Source organism: Melopsittacus undulatus, chromosome 2 (assembly GCF_012275295.1).
Source record: "Melopsittacus undulatus isolate bMelUnd1 chromosome 2, bMelUnd1.mat.Z, whole genome shotgun sequence".
Classification (NCBI taxonomy): Eukaryota; Metazoa; Chordata; class Aves; order Psittaciformes; family Psittaculidae; genus Melopsittacus; species Melopsittacus undulatus.
The window spans coordinates 89138263-89157664 of record NC_047528.1 but is presented as its reverse complement, the minus strand read 5'-3'; the positions used below and the strand labels follow the sequence as shown (position 1 = coordinate 89157664).

At 45.1% G+C, this 19402-nt stretch overlaps 1 protein-coding gene across 6 annotated transcripts in view; it reads left to right on the top strand.

The window, feature by feature from the left end:
• Positions 1-19402, top strand: part of PDE9A (phosphodiesterase 9A) — a 57904-nt gene that overhangs the window by 24650 nt on the left and 13852 nt on the right. For 3 of the 6 annotated variants that reach the window (XM_031051375.2, XM_005151699.3, XM_031051378.2), the window contains 5 exons: positions 6509-6563; positions 7397-7467; positions 12047-12131; positions 16303-16384; positions 18247-18321. In XM_031051375.2, the coding sequence (XP_030907235.1) occupies positions 6509-6563; positions 7397-7467; positions 12047-12131; positions 16303-16384; positions 18247-18321 (368 nt within the window). Of the gene's footprint in view, positions 1-4587; positions 4675-4703; positions 4868-5021; positions 6339-6508; positions 6564-7396; positions 7468-12046; positions 12132-16302; positions 16385-18246; positions 18322-19402 lie in introns of those variants that run through there. The other 3 variants (XM_031051380.2, XM_031051377.2, XM_031051379.2) reach the window with 3 other exon arrangements.

Here is a 19402-nt window from a genome sequence, read left to right as displayed (position 1 = left end):
CATCTGTGAATCTGCAACATCTCCCACCACCCTATCTTGCTTGAGCAAGAGTCCTAACCTATACATTGTAGAACTATAAGGAGAGGCTGGCCACTGAGGTAGGGGCTGCAGGAGGCAGGGAGACATCAGCTGGAGACACACTTTGGAGCAGTAAAATTGGAAGACAGGAGAGACAAAAGGCAAGAGGTTAAGATTATCTTGGAAACACAGAGTGCGCAGAAGAAACAGGAGGGAGGCAGAAAGTCTGGGGGCTGGAAAAAGTAGTTTGCAGGAATGGGTAACGTTCTTGCAACAGCAGCAAGGCACTTTTGCTGGTCTCACCTCCTCTTCTGGCTCAAGCTAATTGAAGGTATCATCTCTTCTTGCTTAGGCTCTTGTATTATTCAAGAGAAAACACAGGGTCACACAGCACTGGTTTTTTTCAGGTGGGGAGGCACAGGGAACTGAAGCCACTCTCTGGGGCACTCACATCAGCTGCAGCAGGAATGTCTGTAGGAAAAGGGCACTGCAAGGCAGTGTAGGAGGATGAGGGGTGGGCAGAGAAGCAACAATGGGGAGCTTGTACATGCAGAGAGCAAAGGCGAATCGAGACCAAAAACAACAAAGAAGCTTAGGAAACAAGGAAGAACTTTATCACAGTAAGATTTGTTACAAGCCATAAACAGGTCCCATGCCAGTGATTGCCATTGCTGCCTGAAGGAGGTAGTCAAAGCCAAGAGACACACATGATTGTGAAGGGAAAAGAAGCTGTCTCCTAAACTATTTCCCTGTTGTAACAAAGTCTGCTGGAACAGCATCAGTCTTCTGGTCCAGGAGTATGTTATTTGCTTTACAAGATCAGAAAAGATGAAGTCTAACTGGAGCATATCTCCCTGTGTAACATCTGGCGTGGGTAACTCTGTGTTTACCCCAACACAGAGAAAGACCAGTGAACAGGGCTGTTGAGGCTCTGCTGGGGAATGCCACTGTGTTATACCAGCTGGGAAGTTGACTGAAGGCCATTCAAGTATACCTACCTTTTTTTCCCCCTGACATGAAGCTAACCGTATATTTTTGTAAGCTTGTGTATGACATTTCGCACTCTCCCAGGGCCCTCATTTTTCACTCCAGCTGACAGCGCATGGCTCTGCTTTGTGCAGAGCGCAGCTCACTGAGTCAGCAAGGTCTCTCTTTCCTCCCTGCATTTTATAAAATGAGGATTTCCAAAGGTCTAAGCTAAAAAGGGCAAGAAAAATTCTGGTGGTAGGCTGCCAAAGCATAAGACAGACGCTGCTATGGAAAGAGGAGGAAGGTTGAACTGAGTGTGATGGAACTAATGTTCCTTGGTATCTGTTTCTCTTTCACATGGGTTGTCATTAATCTTAAGCATTCCTGACGTTTTGCTGAGAGTGGGAAGAATAAACAGAGCGGGAAATTGTTCCTATTCATTAAAAGAAAAAAACCCCAGCTCTGTTCCAGTCTTCCCTTCTTAAACAGCTCTGCCTGCGTGACTCTGCGTCCCAAAGCAACTTGTCCAAGTACATGCTAAAAATGGGGTCACCCCAATTTTCACAGCAGTGGGAGGTAACACACCTTTTTTCAGCAGTCTCCCAGGCAGCTGGAAAAGAATGACACATGCTTCAGTGGAACAAAGACTATAAAAGGTGGGACTGGAAAATATGATCCTTTGGGAGGAAAATATAAGCATTGTCTTTTATCCAGCAGAGGAGATACCCACCAGAGTTCTGCTAGGAAACTGCTCTTCATTCCCTGGCCATAGTCATGGGAGAGGGCTTGTTTTCCCACTGAGCATCCATTGGATGCAGTATCCATTGCCATATCACCATGGGGTCAGCTGTCTGCAAGGCAAAGGCAGGGGCTGATCTGGCTGGCTTTGGGCCTGTGGGGCCATTGCATTATGTGCTGTCCTTCCTACCATGGCCTCAGACCAGAAGGCACATGGCTATCCGAGCAGAGCACCAAACACCCAATGACAAACCTTTCCTTCTCTCTGGAGCATTTAAACTCCCAAGCTTATTGAACAGGCATCTTCTCCTTCCTAGAAAGGCTCTGGTCTGTGTCCTTGTGGAGGAACAGGCTCTAAACTCACAAACTGATGGCTGTGTGGGGCTGGAATTAGTAAGGTTCAGGCACTCTGAACTGGTGGTGTTTCTGGAGATGCCAGCTAAATGAACAAATCCTACTTGGAGCACACTCCTGAGAGGTCAAAATGAAGTGTGTTACATTTCTAATAGAGCAGAGAAAGGAGCTGTTGTAAAGCTCAGGATAGCCTGATCCACTGCAGTCCTAAACACGGGGGAAACATTCACAGGAGCTTTCCTACTGCTCCAAAGTCAGGGCAGCAAAGCACACAGGTGGATAAACAAGCCCTTGAACATCTCACCAGAGGTGTGACATGAAAAAGCACACGATGTGCTGAGCTTAGCCCCAGTTCTGTCTGCATCTGTCTCCAGCTTGCTCTGTGGGTCCTTCAACACCAGCATCCTCTCACCCCCATGGGAAATGGCTGAGGAAACCTAAAGAGAACAGTGCCTGGTCGGGATGGAAGCCAGTAAGTGGAGAAAGCTTACCACCTGCCACTGCCTGCTTAGCAGCCTCCGTGCTGGGGAACCCCACCAGCATGTGCTCAAGACATTTGGCCATGCTGGAGCTGTAGGCACCATCTTTGCCTCCCACTTCGCTTGCCATTCAGTTATTTGCTTTTTCAGCTAATAAGCTACCTAGCACCAGCACTGAGGAAAGCCCAGGGTCTCTCTAGGGATACTGGCTTATGATGGGGCACCTAGCTCCAGCAAGACCCTTGTAACTGCCTGCTAGAAGGTCCATGTCTGAATTGTCTTGCCCTGCCTTTCCTACCACTGAACCCACCAGAACCAGAGATCTGCAGGGTCTGCTTTTTCTCCCAAAGGATTAAAGACACAATATCTTGTGCAAATTGCTATTGATAAAGTAACAGAAGCTAGTCACTGTGCCTAAATCTTCTTATTCTTGGATCTCTCTCTTCTCTTTTTTAAGCATATACATCCTTTCAGTTTAGGCAAGAATTAAGAGGCAGAGACTGTGAGAGAAAAATACCCCTCCCACCTGCTGCTACTTACATGCATCCCACATGGATGCTCGCATCAGAATGGGGCCAATTGCTTCAGGATTACTCACCTGAACAGGGACTTGCATGAGAGAGTCCAATTTAGCTTGAGCTGTCAGGCAAATGTGGTGCTTGATATGATGTGATTCATGGATGCTGGCTTGAGCTTCAATCACACCCCTTCCTGAGGTTTTTGTTTACCTGGATGTTTTTTAATTCCGCTAACTGTCCACATCCAAACAAACCACAGAAAGTGAAATACAGACAGGGGCTTGGGCCGGAGGAACAAGCACACCTGAGAAAGAGACCATGTGTCAGAAATTCACCAGTCTGATGCTGGCAGGGAAAGGCAGACACTAATGTCCTCCCAACCTTGCTTGGCCACAGCAGAAATGATGGGGGGGAAACCAACCCACCTTCACAACCCCACGCACTCCCTGCTGCACCCCATTGAGGCTGGCAGGATGGCAGGGAGAGCTGGGAAATGTGGAAGGATGGAGGTGGTTCCCTGGCTGTGATCCCAGCAAATAAGACTGGAGAGAGAGTCACTGCCAAGCAGGGTGCATGCCAGTGGGTTATAAGCCATCTGTGTCAGTGCACACATAACCTGAGTTGCCCCAGCATGTACCTGGTCCCCATCTAACAGGGAAGGTGGTTCTCGCTGCCAGCCCTCGGGTCTGGCCACAGTGGGAGTCACAGGAAAAGTGCTGTTGATGTGTTCCCCCCTCCCTGCTTTCTGCCCAAACCTGATGGCAAAGGGACTGCCGGAGGGACAGCAAGATGGCTCCTTCCTCTGTGATGCCTCAGCCAAGCTCCCTGCTGAGCTTGGCAGGCACCAGCAGGCAAGGAGCCGAAGTCACTGTGTCTGCTGCAAGTATGGAAATGGGCTGTGGGAAGCCCTGGACTGACCTGTGCTCTGCCCGGCATTGCTCTATTGCAGCTTCTTCTGGAGCAGGGGTTCTAAGATTTGTTTCTACTCTGAACCACCCCAAGTATTGCGCAAAAATCTGACTCTCTGGACACCTGCATCTGCAAGCACATTTATGTTGCCAGTGGCAGATGAGCTGAGAAGAAGGTTGGTGTTGGCTTTTGGGTTGCTGCAGGAGGGAGCTGGCGACCCTCAGCAAGGTGTACAGATTGCCGCTTTGTGCAGCAGGGTTTCCTTTTGCAGAGGGAATCACAAAATGAATGAAGCAACTGAAGGAAAAGGTAGCTCTGTGCACCTGGGGTATCAGCCCTCCCCAGAGTTATAAAAAACCCAGAAGACAGGGCAATGAAGGGAGCAAAAGGACACCTAGCCTTCCTGTTTAACAAAGGACTGGAGAAGCGAGACCAAATGATGCTGGAGCAATATTTCATTTTCTTCAGAATCAGGGGTTAGCAGAGGTCTCCCCCTTGAAAAGGAACAGGGCAGAGAAATGGATCTTTGTCTCTTTAAGATGAGATGAACTGCCACTCTTAGTCATATATCTTTACTGCACCCTAGGGTTATAAAAACATACATCTTCATTCTGAAAGTCTTTTATTACATCTATAAACATCAAATTGCAGCTGACTGTTCCCTGGATGAGAATGTCCTAGTGCTCCAAGTGAGTTTTGACAGGGGGAGGGAGTGAAAGTAAGAGGGTTTTTTTTACTGGAACGGTGTTTATAGGGAACTTGTCAGTCTCTGGCGTGCTGCAGCCACTGTCAGAGAGCAGAGCAGCATCGAAGTGTGAGGACGCGAGTTCCTGTGCTTGTTTTCACTGTTGGACTCAGGTACCACCCCAGGTGCTGCATACGGTAAGCTTTCCTCCTGTCTTAAATAGGACACAGCATTTGCTTAGTTACAGCACATGGGTTTTGTGAGAAAACTGAAAACGGGTCTCTTTGAAAAGAACCGATCTCTTCATTTGCTTTGCTGACCACTCCGCTGGGAGCTGGATCTCAGCGAAAGGACAAAAACAAGAGAGGGAATTAGATCAGAGACTTTTCAGAGCTCCAGTTTAGAGATACAGGGATAGCAGACAAATTGTTTTTACCAACAAAGTGAATGCTCTTGACGAGTATTTCTGACATCTCTGATGCCTGAGGAACTGCAAATCCTTTCAACAGGTACCAAGAGCTATTATTTAGAAATATGTTGTAGATGCTGGGTTGAATTTGTTTCTGGTGTGTTTTGCCTGGGTTTGCACTCATGAGACATTGTACCCCCTCACACAAGTGCAAAAAGAAATTCCATCAGGGTATTTCATACCTAGGATGTATAAATGTATTTGTACATAGAGTATAATGGGTGTTCTGTAATCTGCAGTGTGTATATGACAGCATGCAATGTTTCTGCTCCTTAAGTGTGAGAAACCAGGAGTACATCCACATTGCAGGTATGAGAACAGCTGCAGCATAGTGCAGTTTGAACTAGTTTGTGGGGAAAAGTGGGAGCAATCTTAAAACAGCAGCTCACAGCTCTGCAATGATAATTTATGCTTTCCTTTGTCCACATGGTGAATACAGTGTGGACAGGCTGAGATGGGAAACTTTGCTGTTACACTTTTTCTTTGTTCCTGAAATGTACTGTCCCTCGAAATCTGGGGTCTTTCTTTAAGGACTTGTTTGCTTTTTCCTCTATGAGCAATTGCGATTCTGTGATGGTCTTGGGAGGGGGCTGGGGCTTCACCAGGCTGACTTTCCCAAGCGCTGGAGTAAGGAGCAGGAGGCGGGGAGCTACTGGTATGAGCGCTCCCAGTGCAGCCACTGCCGCAGCTGCTCAGGCAGCGATGGGATCCGGACAGGATCCCTGCAGCGACACTGTCCAAGTTATGTTCTCAGGGAAAAGGGGTTGGGAAACTTGTGCCCTGCTGTGTCTGTCCCACGAACCAGGAAGGGCGGACCTTGTTCTGCTGGAACAGTCACTTCGGCATCTCACGTCTGTCTGAAGCTTCTGCATAGCAGCACGATCCCTATGAATTTGCACCAAAAATACTGTCTCCAGGATAATGTCCAAGTGTAAATCTGAAAGGCAAACTGGCATTTAGTGTGTTCACAAGCTGTTGCTTTATTCATGGGCACTGCGTTGCTAATGTAAAGGCAGTCCTTGTGAGCCAGACCTTTCAAAAGCAGATGGTGATTTTGTGTCTCCCACCCAAGACATGCAAAGAGGGTCTCATTTCTAGAGAGTGCTGCCTTAACACAAGCCGCCCCTCAGAGACCCAACACCCTCCAAAACACTTCTGATAAACCTTGACTGCAATCTGCAGGCATAGGAAAGCATGAGGTGAGGAATCGTTCCCAATTGCTGTCACTTGTTCAAAGGACCAGAGCAACATTTTGGCTAAATGCCTCACTGTCAGAGCTGGAAGTCTGGGGATGCCACTCTGCAGGGCGGGTAAGGATGTCTTCTTTCCTTTGTCATTTTCTGTCATGTTTTCCTCCTATTTTTATCAGAGAAAGAAGAATTGTTCCAGAATTTATTGGGACAGATTGCTGAGCAGTTCTCAAGGTAAGAAGCTGAACATTATTGATGATTTAAAAAGTTTTTTCTTTTATCAGCCTGAAATGAAACTGTCATAGGAGGCAGAGGGGCATTTAAGATCTCTTTCAAATTCCACTCAACCTGCCAAATTTAGGCCTGGTACACACGTTATTCCCTGCTGTCAGCAATAAGGTAGCTTAAACCAAAATCAGTTTTGGCAATTATCTTTCATCTTAAAAAGAGAACAAGTAATAAATATAAATGTTATTACTGTGCTCCTGCCCTTTTAGGAAGCAAAAGAAATTCTTTGTTGAACAGTCAAGTCATCTGGTTTGTTCGTTTTTCCCTATCTCACTCAAATGTGTCTCTCCTCCGAGAGGATTTCTCAACATCTGTAGAGCTGCTTATTTTATTGCAGCTGGTTTCCATAAGATGGATCAATCCCACCACAGCTCTGCAAATCCCCAGCATAACTCTGAAGGAGAAGGGCTTCAGAGTGTGCAGAGACCAAAATGCTGCTGTTTGTTAGGCAAAGCATTATCAATTTAACTTTGCTTCCCTGGGGGGTACAATAACAAGTCACTGCTGAGAGAGGGGATGATGAAGTGTTGCAGAGCCACAGTATATTCCCAGGGCCAGGGCTGTGACAAAATCAGTTCTTGTTAATTTTTCTGGGGGGAAAAGAATTTTCAGACCAAATTTTAATATTTCCATGGAAAATTTTCCATTCCTTACAGCAAGTGTAGCCAAAAAAGATCAATCCTCTGAAAAATATAGGCATTTCTAGCAAAAATCCTTTGTACTTAGGGTAGGTACGGCACTAAATGTATAACATTAATACATGAGGGTTTTCTTTTCAGGGTTTTTAAAATCAATGAGCTGAAAACGGAAGTAGCTAATCACTTGGCAATGCTGGAGAAAAAGGTTGAATGTGAGTGTCCCTTTATTCGTATCACAGTGGGAACTGGTGCCTCAGAAACCCCCTGCCTTGCTGCTCTTGTTGGACCCTCTCTCTGCCTCGCAGCCCGTCCACCTTCTCCAATGGCTCATAATTTGTTTGGCCTTGGCCCTCAAAGGCTGGAGGCCAGCCTGGGGTGAGATGTGGGGAAGGTGAAAGCCCATGCTGGCATCTACCAGGGGATGAGGGCAGGGAGGAATGTCTGGTATTGCAGGCATCCGGAGTGCCTCCTGGCCTCCCCTCTGAGGGGCCGTTTAGCCCTCCACCAAGCTTTGGGACCAGGGATACATCCTCCCACTACCCCACAGCAGAGGGTTGCCAACACCTAATTTCCTGTCTGCTACTTCCAAGTCCCCTTGCCTCCCCTCACATGTCCCCTCCATGTCCCATATCCCCATCACCTCCCCTGCACCCAGCACTGACCCTCCCATGCCTCTACATAGGAAATCCCTGCAAAACCCTGCCTCCTTAACATATGTGGGACCTAGTACTCACCGCTGCACCTTGTAATTAATTACATGGGGTAACACAGCTGCCTTCCTTCTGCTTTGTCAGATACTTGCGCACATGTATCTGACAAGGTCAAACATGTCTTGCAAAGAGACTTTTTCCTTGCAGAATCATGGAATCACAGAATGGTTTGGGTTTGAAGGGACCTTGAAGCTCATCCAGTTCCAACCTCCTGCTAAAGGCAGGGACATGTTCCACTAGATGAGGTTGCTCAAAGCCCTGTCCAACCTGGCCTTGAACACTGTCAGGGATGGGGCAGCAACAACTTCTTTGGGCAACCTGTGCCGGTGCCTCAGCACTCTCATAGTAAGAAATTTCTTCCTGATATCTAACCCTACACTTGTCTCATGGTTCATCTCGTTGTTTCATGAGGCAGTGATTTCTGGGCTGCAATCATGGGGGTTTACCCCTCTCTGACAATATTGCCTGCAGACTACTAGGCAGCATCAATTTCCTCCCTTGTTCAGTGTGTTACATGTCACACAACAATATTCAGTTACTGTGCACAATTAAGTTTTATTCATCTGGTCAAAGAGCTCCTTTTCTGGGTTTTGGGACTTCCTCCCCCACTCCTCCCATCATTCAGCATCTGACTTGTTTTTCAGTATGTTTTTCAGAGCACATATCATAGAAAAGCAGGGGAGAGTTATGAATAAGAGGTATGGCACTGTCACCCAGCACTGCCTTGACACCAAAGGCACATCCTTGCTGATACACAGCTTTTAAATCAGGAGCAGGCAGTTTTCCCTGGTACTGCAGCTGCAGAAAGCACTTTTCTCACTAGAGGTGGCTGGGGAAAAAAAGGGTTCTGGTTCGTGGAAGAAGTTGTTTTCTTGAAACTTCCCCTGACCAGAAGCTACCTTGACCCTGCAGCTGCTCAGTGAGACTGATGCATTTGTCAGCAGGGAGAGGGAAATATGGCCTTTTTCAAAGAACAGCTGCAGGGGAACCTCTTTCTGAGGCCACCCTCGCTATAGGCTCCAGTGTGGTGGGAGCCCTACCTGCATCATGCCTACCCCAACACAGACCTCTGCAAGATCGGGTGGTAATTCCTCCCTGTCTCTATGGCTGCTGATTTTCCTAAAGCTCCACTGATCTATTCTTTTGTTGAAAAGAAAAAAAAAAATAAATGCAGGAAAACTGAGAGTAATTAGCTCAGTCACTGCATTTTCTGCGAAACTTCCGACCAACTCTTGTCCTTAGGGCTAAGTGCCATGGACTAAGGCAAATGAGGCAAGCGTTCCTGTGGGACTTCCTATCCTCCAGGCAAGCAACTATCCCAGCCACTGTCCCCCCTGGGATCCCTGGTTGCACCCTGCACACAGGCTGCTCTTCAGCCAGCAGCAGTGGAGGGAGATAACAGAGGTTTGCACGTTGCTGCCGGCGGGGAGGAGTTGTGTGCTTGCACTCTCCAGCACTTCACTGCTGTTGAGGGAAGGCAGCCTACCCGACACTGCGGTGCCATGCAGGTGAACTGAATTCTCTGGTCCCCAGACAAGGCTTCTTTCTGTAAGTGGGTCTCTCCGCTGATGGAAATAGCAGCTGATGGAGCAATCTGCTGCCATTCTGCCTGAGCGCTCCACAATCCCATCTCCGGCAGCCTCAGCCTGTGGGAAGGAGCTCCCTGGGTTGCCTGTCTACAAGTGCACCCATCTGCTCGAAACTGGACTTCCAGGATCTGTGACAGAGCCAGATCTGCAACATTTTGAAATAATTCCAGGCTTTCGTGCTTAAAAAGCAAAACTGTGAGAGAAAGGGAGCGTTCAACCTCCCTGCTCCAGCTGAGCTCCCAGAGGTTGCTGTAAGAGACATGTTCCAGTGCTGGATTCAGCCCAAGGATTTCTTTAGACAGCACAGGGTTTTTTCAGAGGTATTTCTTGCAGCAGAATAATATAATGGGCCCTTAATCAGTGCGCATGACAAGGCCATTCATCATTTGTGAGCCAAATGTGAAAAGAATCCTGCTTTTGTTTTGCCTTTTCTCCTGCCTCCTTCGGAGAACCCTTTTCTACCACTTTCACATGTGATCTCCAGGATTTCTTCCCCAGAGGGGATGTGTGTGTGGGGATAAGTGCTCATGACAAAGCTACATCTGCACCTTACATAAAATGTTCTCAGCTTTCTTCCCATTACTGTCTAGAGACCATATCACAGAGACATGTTTTCAAGGAGCCGAATCTTTTAACTGATTTTTAAATCCCATCTAAAGCTTGTGACTTCCCCTTGGAAAAATCTTGCATACAGGGCAAGCACTAAGAACGCTTTACTCTGCTCCAGTGTTTGCGCAGCAGCCCACACATGAATAAGGAAGCTGGCAAAGGCCCTTGACAATTTGTAAGCGTCTCACATCTACCTTAAGAAAATAGTTATGTAAATTCTCTTCTCCCTCTGGAGAGGTTTTGGAAGAAAACTGAAGAGATGCAACACAGAAAAATGCTCAGGGCTTCCATTTTGCACCACAGCTTCTCTTCCATCTGCAGCTGCCTGCCCCACTACCCTCAGTCTGATAACTTTGCTTTGCTCCCACTGCTTCAAATGAGCACCAGCCTGGCATATGGGCTATCCATGAACTTCCCCAACTTAATGCACTGCTATGGTACATAGCAGCCCAGTCCTGCAGGTCAGCTGCAGCTGACCATCAGCAGTTGAACAGAGCACCCAAAAAAGTGCAGCCGGATACCCAGAATGAAGATACTGACTAAGCAAGACAGCATCCTGCCCATATCATCACACTGTAATCATCCAAAGGAATTGCTTGTTAACAATGCTAGACAAAAAAACCCACATTAATCTGGAAACTGGATTTTTAAGTGGAGGATATCCCTGTAATCAAGTGTAAATAAAACCCCTTTCCCTTTCCTTTCCTTAATAACTGTCATTTTGGACTTGTTCATACACCTCTCTGTTTTTCCACTTTCCCATTTCTAATAGCAATCTTTGTTGTTACTAGCATAAGGAAAATGAAGCTGAGGTCTCTGCTTATCTACAGAGTTGTGCCCTCTAAGGCAGTTTTTTTATCACTACACGATACCCTCCAGATAAATGTGATTTTGAGTATTACTTTTTAAGAAGGTTATTGAATACTGATTGTACAATTGCATGTTCCCTGGAGTTCTCTGAACCACAGCTTGTCCAAGCAAACAATAAGTAAACAAATGAGCTGTGAAATGATTGCATATGAATGACATATACTTAATAAATGGTGTTGTATTATGTCCTTGAGCACACTGATAGTTAAATGAGAAGGAAAGAAAAGGGAGAATATTCTCATACTTGTACTGCATTAGGTTCTTGCTGCTATGTGAAGTGCATTGCTGCATAAACAGGCAATCAAACTTTTTGCCTTGTGGCTCTCATAATCGCACACAGAAAGGAAACACAGGATTTTTTATGCTGCATGCAGAAATAACCTTTGATTACAAAACTGATGAGCAAAATGAAGTGACAGATCTTCAATATCTAAAAATAAATAAATAAATAAATAAATAAATCAGTCATTAGAGAAACGCTTTTCAACATTTCTCTTTTTCTCCCACATTCTCACTTTGGTTTTTCTGCATCTAGCAGTGCCTTTCAGAGCTCCTTAACACTCTGCATGAACTTTCAGATTAAAACCTTTTATCTTAATGGGAATTCTAATCCTACCGGGATGTGTTTACCTAGCTGTGCTTATCATCCCATCACTGGAGGGGATATTTTTTGCTCAGGATTTCCTTTGATTCGTGTTCTACAGCAGAGAAGTGAAGGCACCAGGACAGCTGACTGCTGCTAACAGGGGTGGAAAAGCTGAGATGTTATAGCTGCTCTGTGAATTAAAATACTGTGGCTATTATCTAAAATCGGCAGTGGAGAATTCCTATGGGTTTTCAAGATACATCTCTCTGGCAGCACCTGCATATGTGAGAACCGAGGCAGGCTGTAAGGGCTTGCTGGCTCACTGGATAACTCCATGATAAAACCCTCTGAAATTTTGCACAATTGTGAAATGAGATCCTTTGACTTTTGCCATGGTTACACCCCTGTTGTTTTCCTTTGTTGACAGTGGAAGGCCTGAAAGTGGTGGAGATTGAGAAATGCAAGAGCGACATTAAAAAGATGAGGGAGGAAATGGCAGCCAGAAGCAGCAGGTAAGTTCTGCTTTGGACCGAACCAAAGAAAAAAGTATCTGGTTTCAAACCTTTATGCAGTGTTTCCTCAGGATTGAGTTACCTTCTGGGCTTAGAAGTGCAGAGACAAGGAACCCAATAACCATTACAAGACAGTGGCTTTAATTTAACATTTGAAGATCTATAGCCATCCATCAGTTAAAACAGCTGAGGCCATGGGAACAGACAAAAAGGTCTTGCAGCAGAGAGTTATTTTTCACTATACAGAAAGAGTGGGAATTCTTTATCCAGATTTACTGGGAGACAGATAATGGGAAAAGAACTTTTGTATAGTGTGGTGTTCAGTTGGGAACCAGCTAACACTCAAATCAGCTCCAACATATTCTGGGAAAATATCAAATAAATAAGTAGCAGCTCTTCTAATTTTATGATCTCATGTTACTATAAAACATCCATTTCAAATTCAACAAGAAACTGGGAATTTACTCTCTAGTTCAAGGGCTTACTGTGATTATGAAGCTTGGTTTTGCTATAATTAAAACAACAGCAGAAATGATTGCATTTTGTACAGCATGCAGTCTCAGTTGGAAAGTCTGCCCCCTGTGTCACTGAAATACGCCATTAGGACAAACAAATCATCATTGAAAGATGATGAATACTTCTGGAAAGGTTGCTGAAGAGGGGTATGCTGTGTTGCTCAAAGTGTGGGTGAAGGGGGTTTTTCTCAGCAAATGTGACTATGCTATCTTGACAGCCTCTCCATTTTCTTCATTCAGGGTCAAATTCTCTGACCTTTAATCAAAGCTATTTCCTACTGAGGGCAATAGGAGATTTGCTGAAAGAATTAGGCTTTATAATCACTCACTTTCATAAATTCTGCTATCCAGAAATGTCAGAAGGCACAGTGTTAATACATTCCTATTAGGTCTAAGGCCAAATTCAGCTGTCATTCTACTATAAATGCAGAGTAAAAGTATTAACCTCATATCTGCTCCAGATTTATTCCAGTGGGATGGATTGCAGTTTGCCCTGTGACTTACATAATTTCCTGTTCAGGTGTGTGAGAAAAATCTCATTAGAAAAATCAGAGTTCAGTTTGCCAGCAAATAGGAAAGCATGTACATTGATTTGTGCTGGGAGTGATGTGAATAATGTGTGCTCATGCATGTGCCTCTACTTTTCCTCAACTGTTGCAGGGAGCTGGGAGAGCTGCACTTACAAGCATAGTGACGCTCAGGCAGATAGGGAATTAAAGCCAAAATAGAAGCTATGGCAACTTCATGTTTGCCCAGCTGCTGCCATACACATCAGGAAGTATTAAAGTGTCCCAGCAACAGCCATGACTCATTCCTGTTCGAGATCTTGTCACCTTACAATCTATATTTTGTAGTATAAACAGCAATCTGCTAACAAGAAGAATAGGAACGGGGAGTGCCACAACTGCCCAATGCAGCCAGCTCCAGCTGAGGTGTGTAACCTTCACCAAGAACTGTAGTGAGATATGACAGCTGGCAACAGCCAGACACCAGCATCAATCATGGTGCTAGAAAGCTGTGGTAAAAATGGGTGCAGTGCTCAGCAACAGGTAGTGCCAATACCCACGCTTGCTTGCTCTTAGCTCACACTGCATAGCTGCTTTCACTGAACCAGGACCCCAACTTACTTTGCTCAGCATCCCTTTGTGCCCTATTGATATGGCAGCTACCTGTCACAGCACTTCTTGGTTGCCTTGAGATGGGTCTTCCTCCTCCAGCTGCACAAAACCTCCTTCTCCTTGCACAAAATTCTGTCTATTATTATTTGTACCTTCAGGGCTTGGATCTCAAAGCACTTAGATGTGGCTAGCTTCAGTATGGCTGTGTATGTGGCTAGTATGTATGTAAGCTAGGTTCAACCAGGGGTGCTTATGAGTCACTTCTTGCTGTAAGGCTGTGAAGAGAATGGTCCTTGATAGCTGGCCATTAAAAGGGACCCCACTGGGAGCTGCTGAGGAATGAGCTATGGTTCCCTATTCCCAAGCAACCATGGATCTGCAGGAACCATGACCACAGTGACCCCAGCCTAGGGATGCTTCACCCCAGAGTGGCTGAGCAATGTCTCTCCCATTGGCACGAGATACATGCTGTGGGGAAAAAACAAGGCATCCCAGTGTATGTGGCAATGTATTTTCTCCTACTTAGACCTGTCATCCCTTGTGCTATGCCTTTTGCTAGATAATGTGTTACAGTTGCAATTAGAGATCTCATCTAAACTTCGTTAATGTACAAAAGTACATCTGAGTGCATATATTCCTTCAATAATATCACAGCATACACAGCTGTAGGCTTGTATGTTTGCATATTCCTACATTTGCTATTACATTACTGAACGACAGAGTAGGAGTGAACAGCTAGGTCTGTAAGTTATCATGCATAGTGAATTGTGCATCTGTCCCCTTCAGAAAAGCAAAGGACCCCCACTTGAATCCCCTCAAATTGCTTTTTTGTTTGCTAGTCTGTTTTTTGCACTCACCACTGGCAGATGCTAATGACAATAGAGTATCATTTAAAATCATGATCATTTGCAGATAAAGTTTTATGTTTATAAAGGTCTCATACACCCTGGCTCTGGTGTGTCCCCCAGTGTGGTAGCATGGAGTCATGCTATATACTGGGATGTCATACTACAGCTGGAAATTAAAGATAATTGGCTGACCTTCAGCTAACCTTGGCTGCTAGCTCCAATTAGGGCAAGGAATGCCCACATCTCACTATTCTTATCCAACTAATACCCCTCACAGTGGAATTTTGAGGAAACAGCTTTAGAAATTATTAAGACAGCTTTTCACAGAGAATCAGCTCAAACAGGGCTCCCCAAATCTCCTCAAAAGCTGGTTGAAGTCAGCTGACCACCACAAACTGTAGAATGACATAACTTTCACAGGATTCAGACAACACCATCAGGAGTGATAGAAGACATTAATGTTAAGAGCAGAAAAGAGACCCAGAACAACTCCCAACAGAGAAGAGAAGCACTAGAAAGAGATTCAATATACAATATATGAAATAATTCTTAAAGGATCAAATAAAGTTAATGGAATGCTTTGGTTGGCTTTTTGGGGGGGGGGGGTTCTTTTAACTTCAGTTGGCAGGAGGCTTGAAAAATGAGAAAGAATAATCCAGGGATAAATGCAAAATACAAGCAGATCAACCTCACATGAAAGTTCTTAAAATCCACATGACCAGCTACATGGGAAACAAGTGTTGAGTTAAAGTATCATGAATGCACAGAGCTCTACATTTTATTGTGTCCCCCATGGCTGTAAGGAAAAAAACTGCTCTCACACTGCAGTGCAGCAACCTAGATGTTCTGCAAAGGCTGTAAGGCTGGTGTGCACCTCACACCATCGTGGTCCTCTGCTCATATGGAATAGAATCATACTTTGGGTCAGAAGGGACCTTCAAAGGTCATCTAGTCCAATCTCCAGCAATGAGCAGAGACATCTTCAACCAGATCAGCATCAGCTTGGCTCTTCCACGTGCAGAGGAAGGACAAGCAGTAACTGTCAGGGGGTGCTGGTGTTAAAAACCAGGCAAGTGTTCATTACCTGTAACAGCTGGCAGCGGCTGCCTTCCTCCAGAACATGGGAGCCAAGCAGACTGTGTCTGCTGAGCCTGCACCTCATTGCTGTTATCCCACCTGAAGAGCAGCAGGGAAGATGGTCAAGCCATCAAAATGGATGCTCTTACCCAAGCTTTTATCAGGCTTGGAGCTGGGCTGAAATAAGCCTTTGGCTTGATGAGTGCCTACACCAGTAAATAAGCATAGGCGTTCCAGTGTCCGTGTTCAGTGTGGCCCCTGGCAGGGCTCTGCAGTCCTCAGACAGCTATGCCTGTCACAGACAGCAAGCTGCTTGCTGAAAGTTACTTTTTTTTTAAATAGTAATTATGGGGTATTCACATGCCTGAACAGAGAAGCTCCTCACTTGAATTCAAATAGACTGAGGAGCTGCAACAGGTTGCACAAGGGCAGAAAATCCTAAAGAGGATCACACTTTTAAAGCATTTGAGCAGCACCACATTAGAAAGGGAGAGTATGGGGAGCAGGGTCATTCTCCAAGTGATGCCTATTGCTAGACCAGAGTACTTCCAGCATTTTTCGAGGCACTCTGGTTCTGTTCCCACAATGTTAAGAGTTGCATATTTAATTTCAGGACGAACTGTCCCTGCAAGTACAGCTTTTTGGATGAAAACAAGAGACCAACTCCCCGGCGGGATGTACCATCCTATCCAAAGGTACCACACAATGCTTTTTCTTCCCAGAATCCTACCACATGCTTGCTATCCTGACAACTGCTAGTTTACAATGCATGACTCACTAGCCATCTATGTCCTAGCTATTGTAAATCCAGAGCCTGATCCAAAATCCCTGGGAGCCAATGGAAAAAAGCTGTCATTGCCTGTGGTGACTTAAAGTTGGATCCTCAGTAGTCTTTAATATTTGAAGGCTCATTAGTGTTTGAAATGTTAATGAACATTTTGCATTCATCAACATTTAAAGCTCTTTGGTCTAGTTGTATTTGTTTATTCTCCATGCTCAGAGCAAACAATCAAAAATAGCCTACAATGTTGTACTCTAATTGAAAATAGTGCTGCTGCCTGTTTTCTCCTAATGGATTATTTTTTAATTTAAAAAGTAATTTATGGAGATGCTTCACCTAGGGAAACAAAGAGAAAATGTGACATTAGATTCTCTCCAGAATGATTCATTGTCCCTGTGAAAATGAGATAATGTTATTTACTACAGAAAACAGCAATGCTTGAAGAAAAATGTCTACTGGGCAAGTACAAGCAGAAATCCATAGTGATGAATGAGGCCAAAACCATGGAGCACACAGCATCTTTGGTCCTAGCACCATCAGTCTTTGCCCACAGGAATTATGCAAAGCTTTCAGGCTATGCCTGCTCAGTGCCCACCTCACACCTTGACAATACACCAGCTCATATGTGCAAATCAGAGCTTATGAGTGGTCAATTGCTTGCACACACTCAGCCACTCTGACATTCACATGGTCCCGTGTCATGCAGGTGCATGATATGGACATGTATCCTTGCATATTTGCCTTCAGAGTCTTATAGGGCAATGAATTTCAAGTTCTGCTATTTATTCAACAACACATATTTGTTATCAAATAAGAAATCTGTACTGCCAATTCACAGTTTTCTTGCAGAACATCATATTCAATGTACATTATATGTGTGAACGCAAAATCAATTGCCTTCTCAGGACGGAAATTAATCTTTGGTGTTATTCTACCTTGGATTAAGTATCAGCAGTTTGATGGCTCAGGAAATTTCATTTACCTGCTCAGTACAGCAAGCCCAGACTAATTAGAGACAGCCATGGTAAATGGGCCAAGTGATGCTACAAGGTTTTTGTGGCCCAGAAAGACTATGATGAATGGAGTCTAGGAAAGATGAATAAGTAGAGTCCTGTTCTTTTAACTCCCCACATCTCTTTTTTCCATTTTGTACACAAATCATAGCTGGATGATGATCCTGGGTTTGTTCTAAGCCTCCAAGCATAATGATAAAAAATCACTGGAATCTTGCAGGATGACAACCAATCTGAAAATGTGGGCATTCTTGAAAAAATACTCAAAATGAGAGTATAAGTCATCTGAAAGGGTCACCAGCTAATTTAACACTGTGAGTGTAGACACTTCACGCTATCCAGACATAACTGGCTGCACTGAATGTTGCTGATCCTCTGCAGGAAACAAGCCCAGTGCAGCCAGGTACAGGTCTGAGCCATGTGCCCTTTGCATCCCTGTGCTGGTTTTACCCATAACCCCATCCATAACACTTCCACTCTTCTCCCATTTCTCCCAGATTCTCCACCTCTCTGCTCCACAAGGATCTCCACTGACCAACAAACTGCTTGGGGGCTTGCTGCCTGCTAGGCATGAGCATCCTGGCCTGACCACAAGCAGCTGGTGGGGAGGGTGAGGAGGGTTGGGCATGCAGACCTAGAGATCAGTTGCTCTCTCCTTGGGAAACATGGCTAAACTCCTCCCTTGGGAGTGGAAAGGCCATGCCAATAGCAGGTCCCATGCCAGGATGGGGGACCCTTATCCCAACTGTCTTTTTGTCTGCAGTACATGCTGTCCCAGGAGACCATTGAAGCACTTCGGAAGCCAACCTTTGACGTATGGCTGTGGGAGCCCAATGAGGTAAGGATGCTGTGTTAGCTGGGTTAGCATTCTTTCCGAGAGCCAGCAAAGCCAGAAGAGCCCTTTGAGATGGTCTGTGGGATGTTTCTCCTTTTCTGCCCCTTACTCTCTATCCTTTTTTATTTTCATACTACCAGAATACAGTACTTTTTCCTAACAGATGCCAGATAGACTATGCTGATTATCATACACTGACTCCTCTCTGTATTTGATTGAATCTTTTCCTAGTAATGTCCCACAACAACTGGTGCACTGTCATTGCTACCACATGAGTTGTCTCGTGCCATTTTATGTGAACAAATGAATCCCTAGCAAAGTGTATGCTCAAGCACATCATCAACAACTCTGCTCAAATCAATAAAGCTGCATGCTGCTGTATGAAGCCAAACAGAGGTTCATGCATTGATTCACACCCTTTTAGGTGAGGGTTTTTCCTGCAGTATATTCTGAAGAGGTTGCAGAGCTGCATGCACAGCCTATTTGTATTTTCTTGTTGCTTAATTGTCTTTTTTTTTCTTCTTGCTATTAGTATTATTCATTGCTTGTCACTTGTACTGTGGAAGGTTCTGGAACCTCTCTGGAAACATGAATGAGAAGGATGATTCTGTAATGGCCAGCTTATAATTTAATATAAAACTAGATTCAGCAAATACGAGCAAATCTCACTTAGGAAAAATATAAGGGAGGGAAGGACTAAAGTAGGGGTTTAGTGTAGTGTTTTTCCCAAAGGAAGGATTGGGTAGCTCTAGCAGCACCCCGCCAGCAATCACTTCAATTACCTTCTCAATCAGATGTTGTGCATATAAGGATCATTCTGGCTTAGCATCTGTAGGTCAACATGACAATTAAAAATACCCATACCGCACACAGGAACAAGATATTCCCTTCAGGATGTTTCATCTTGCTTGAACAGAAGGCCTCTCTGGTGGCTTTAGGCCCATCTCCCATGTGGAGAGACTGGCAGAACTTCCTTTGTGCGGTCCATGCCAAGCTGAGGCTGGTTCTCTGCAGTTACTGCTCCCTCTCCAATCCCTTTTCTCTGTACCACGGCCATACAACTGCTCAGGCAAAATGGCTTGGC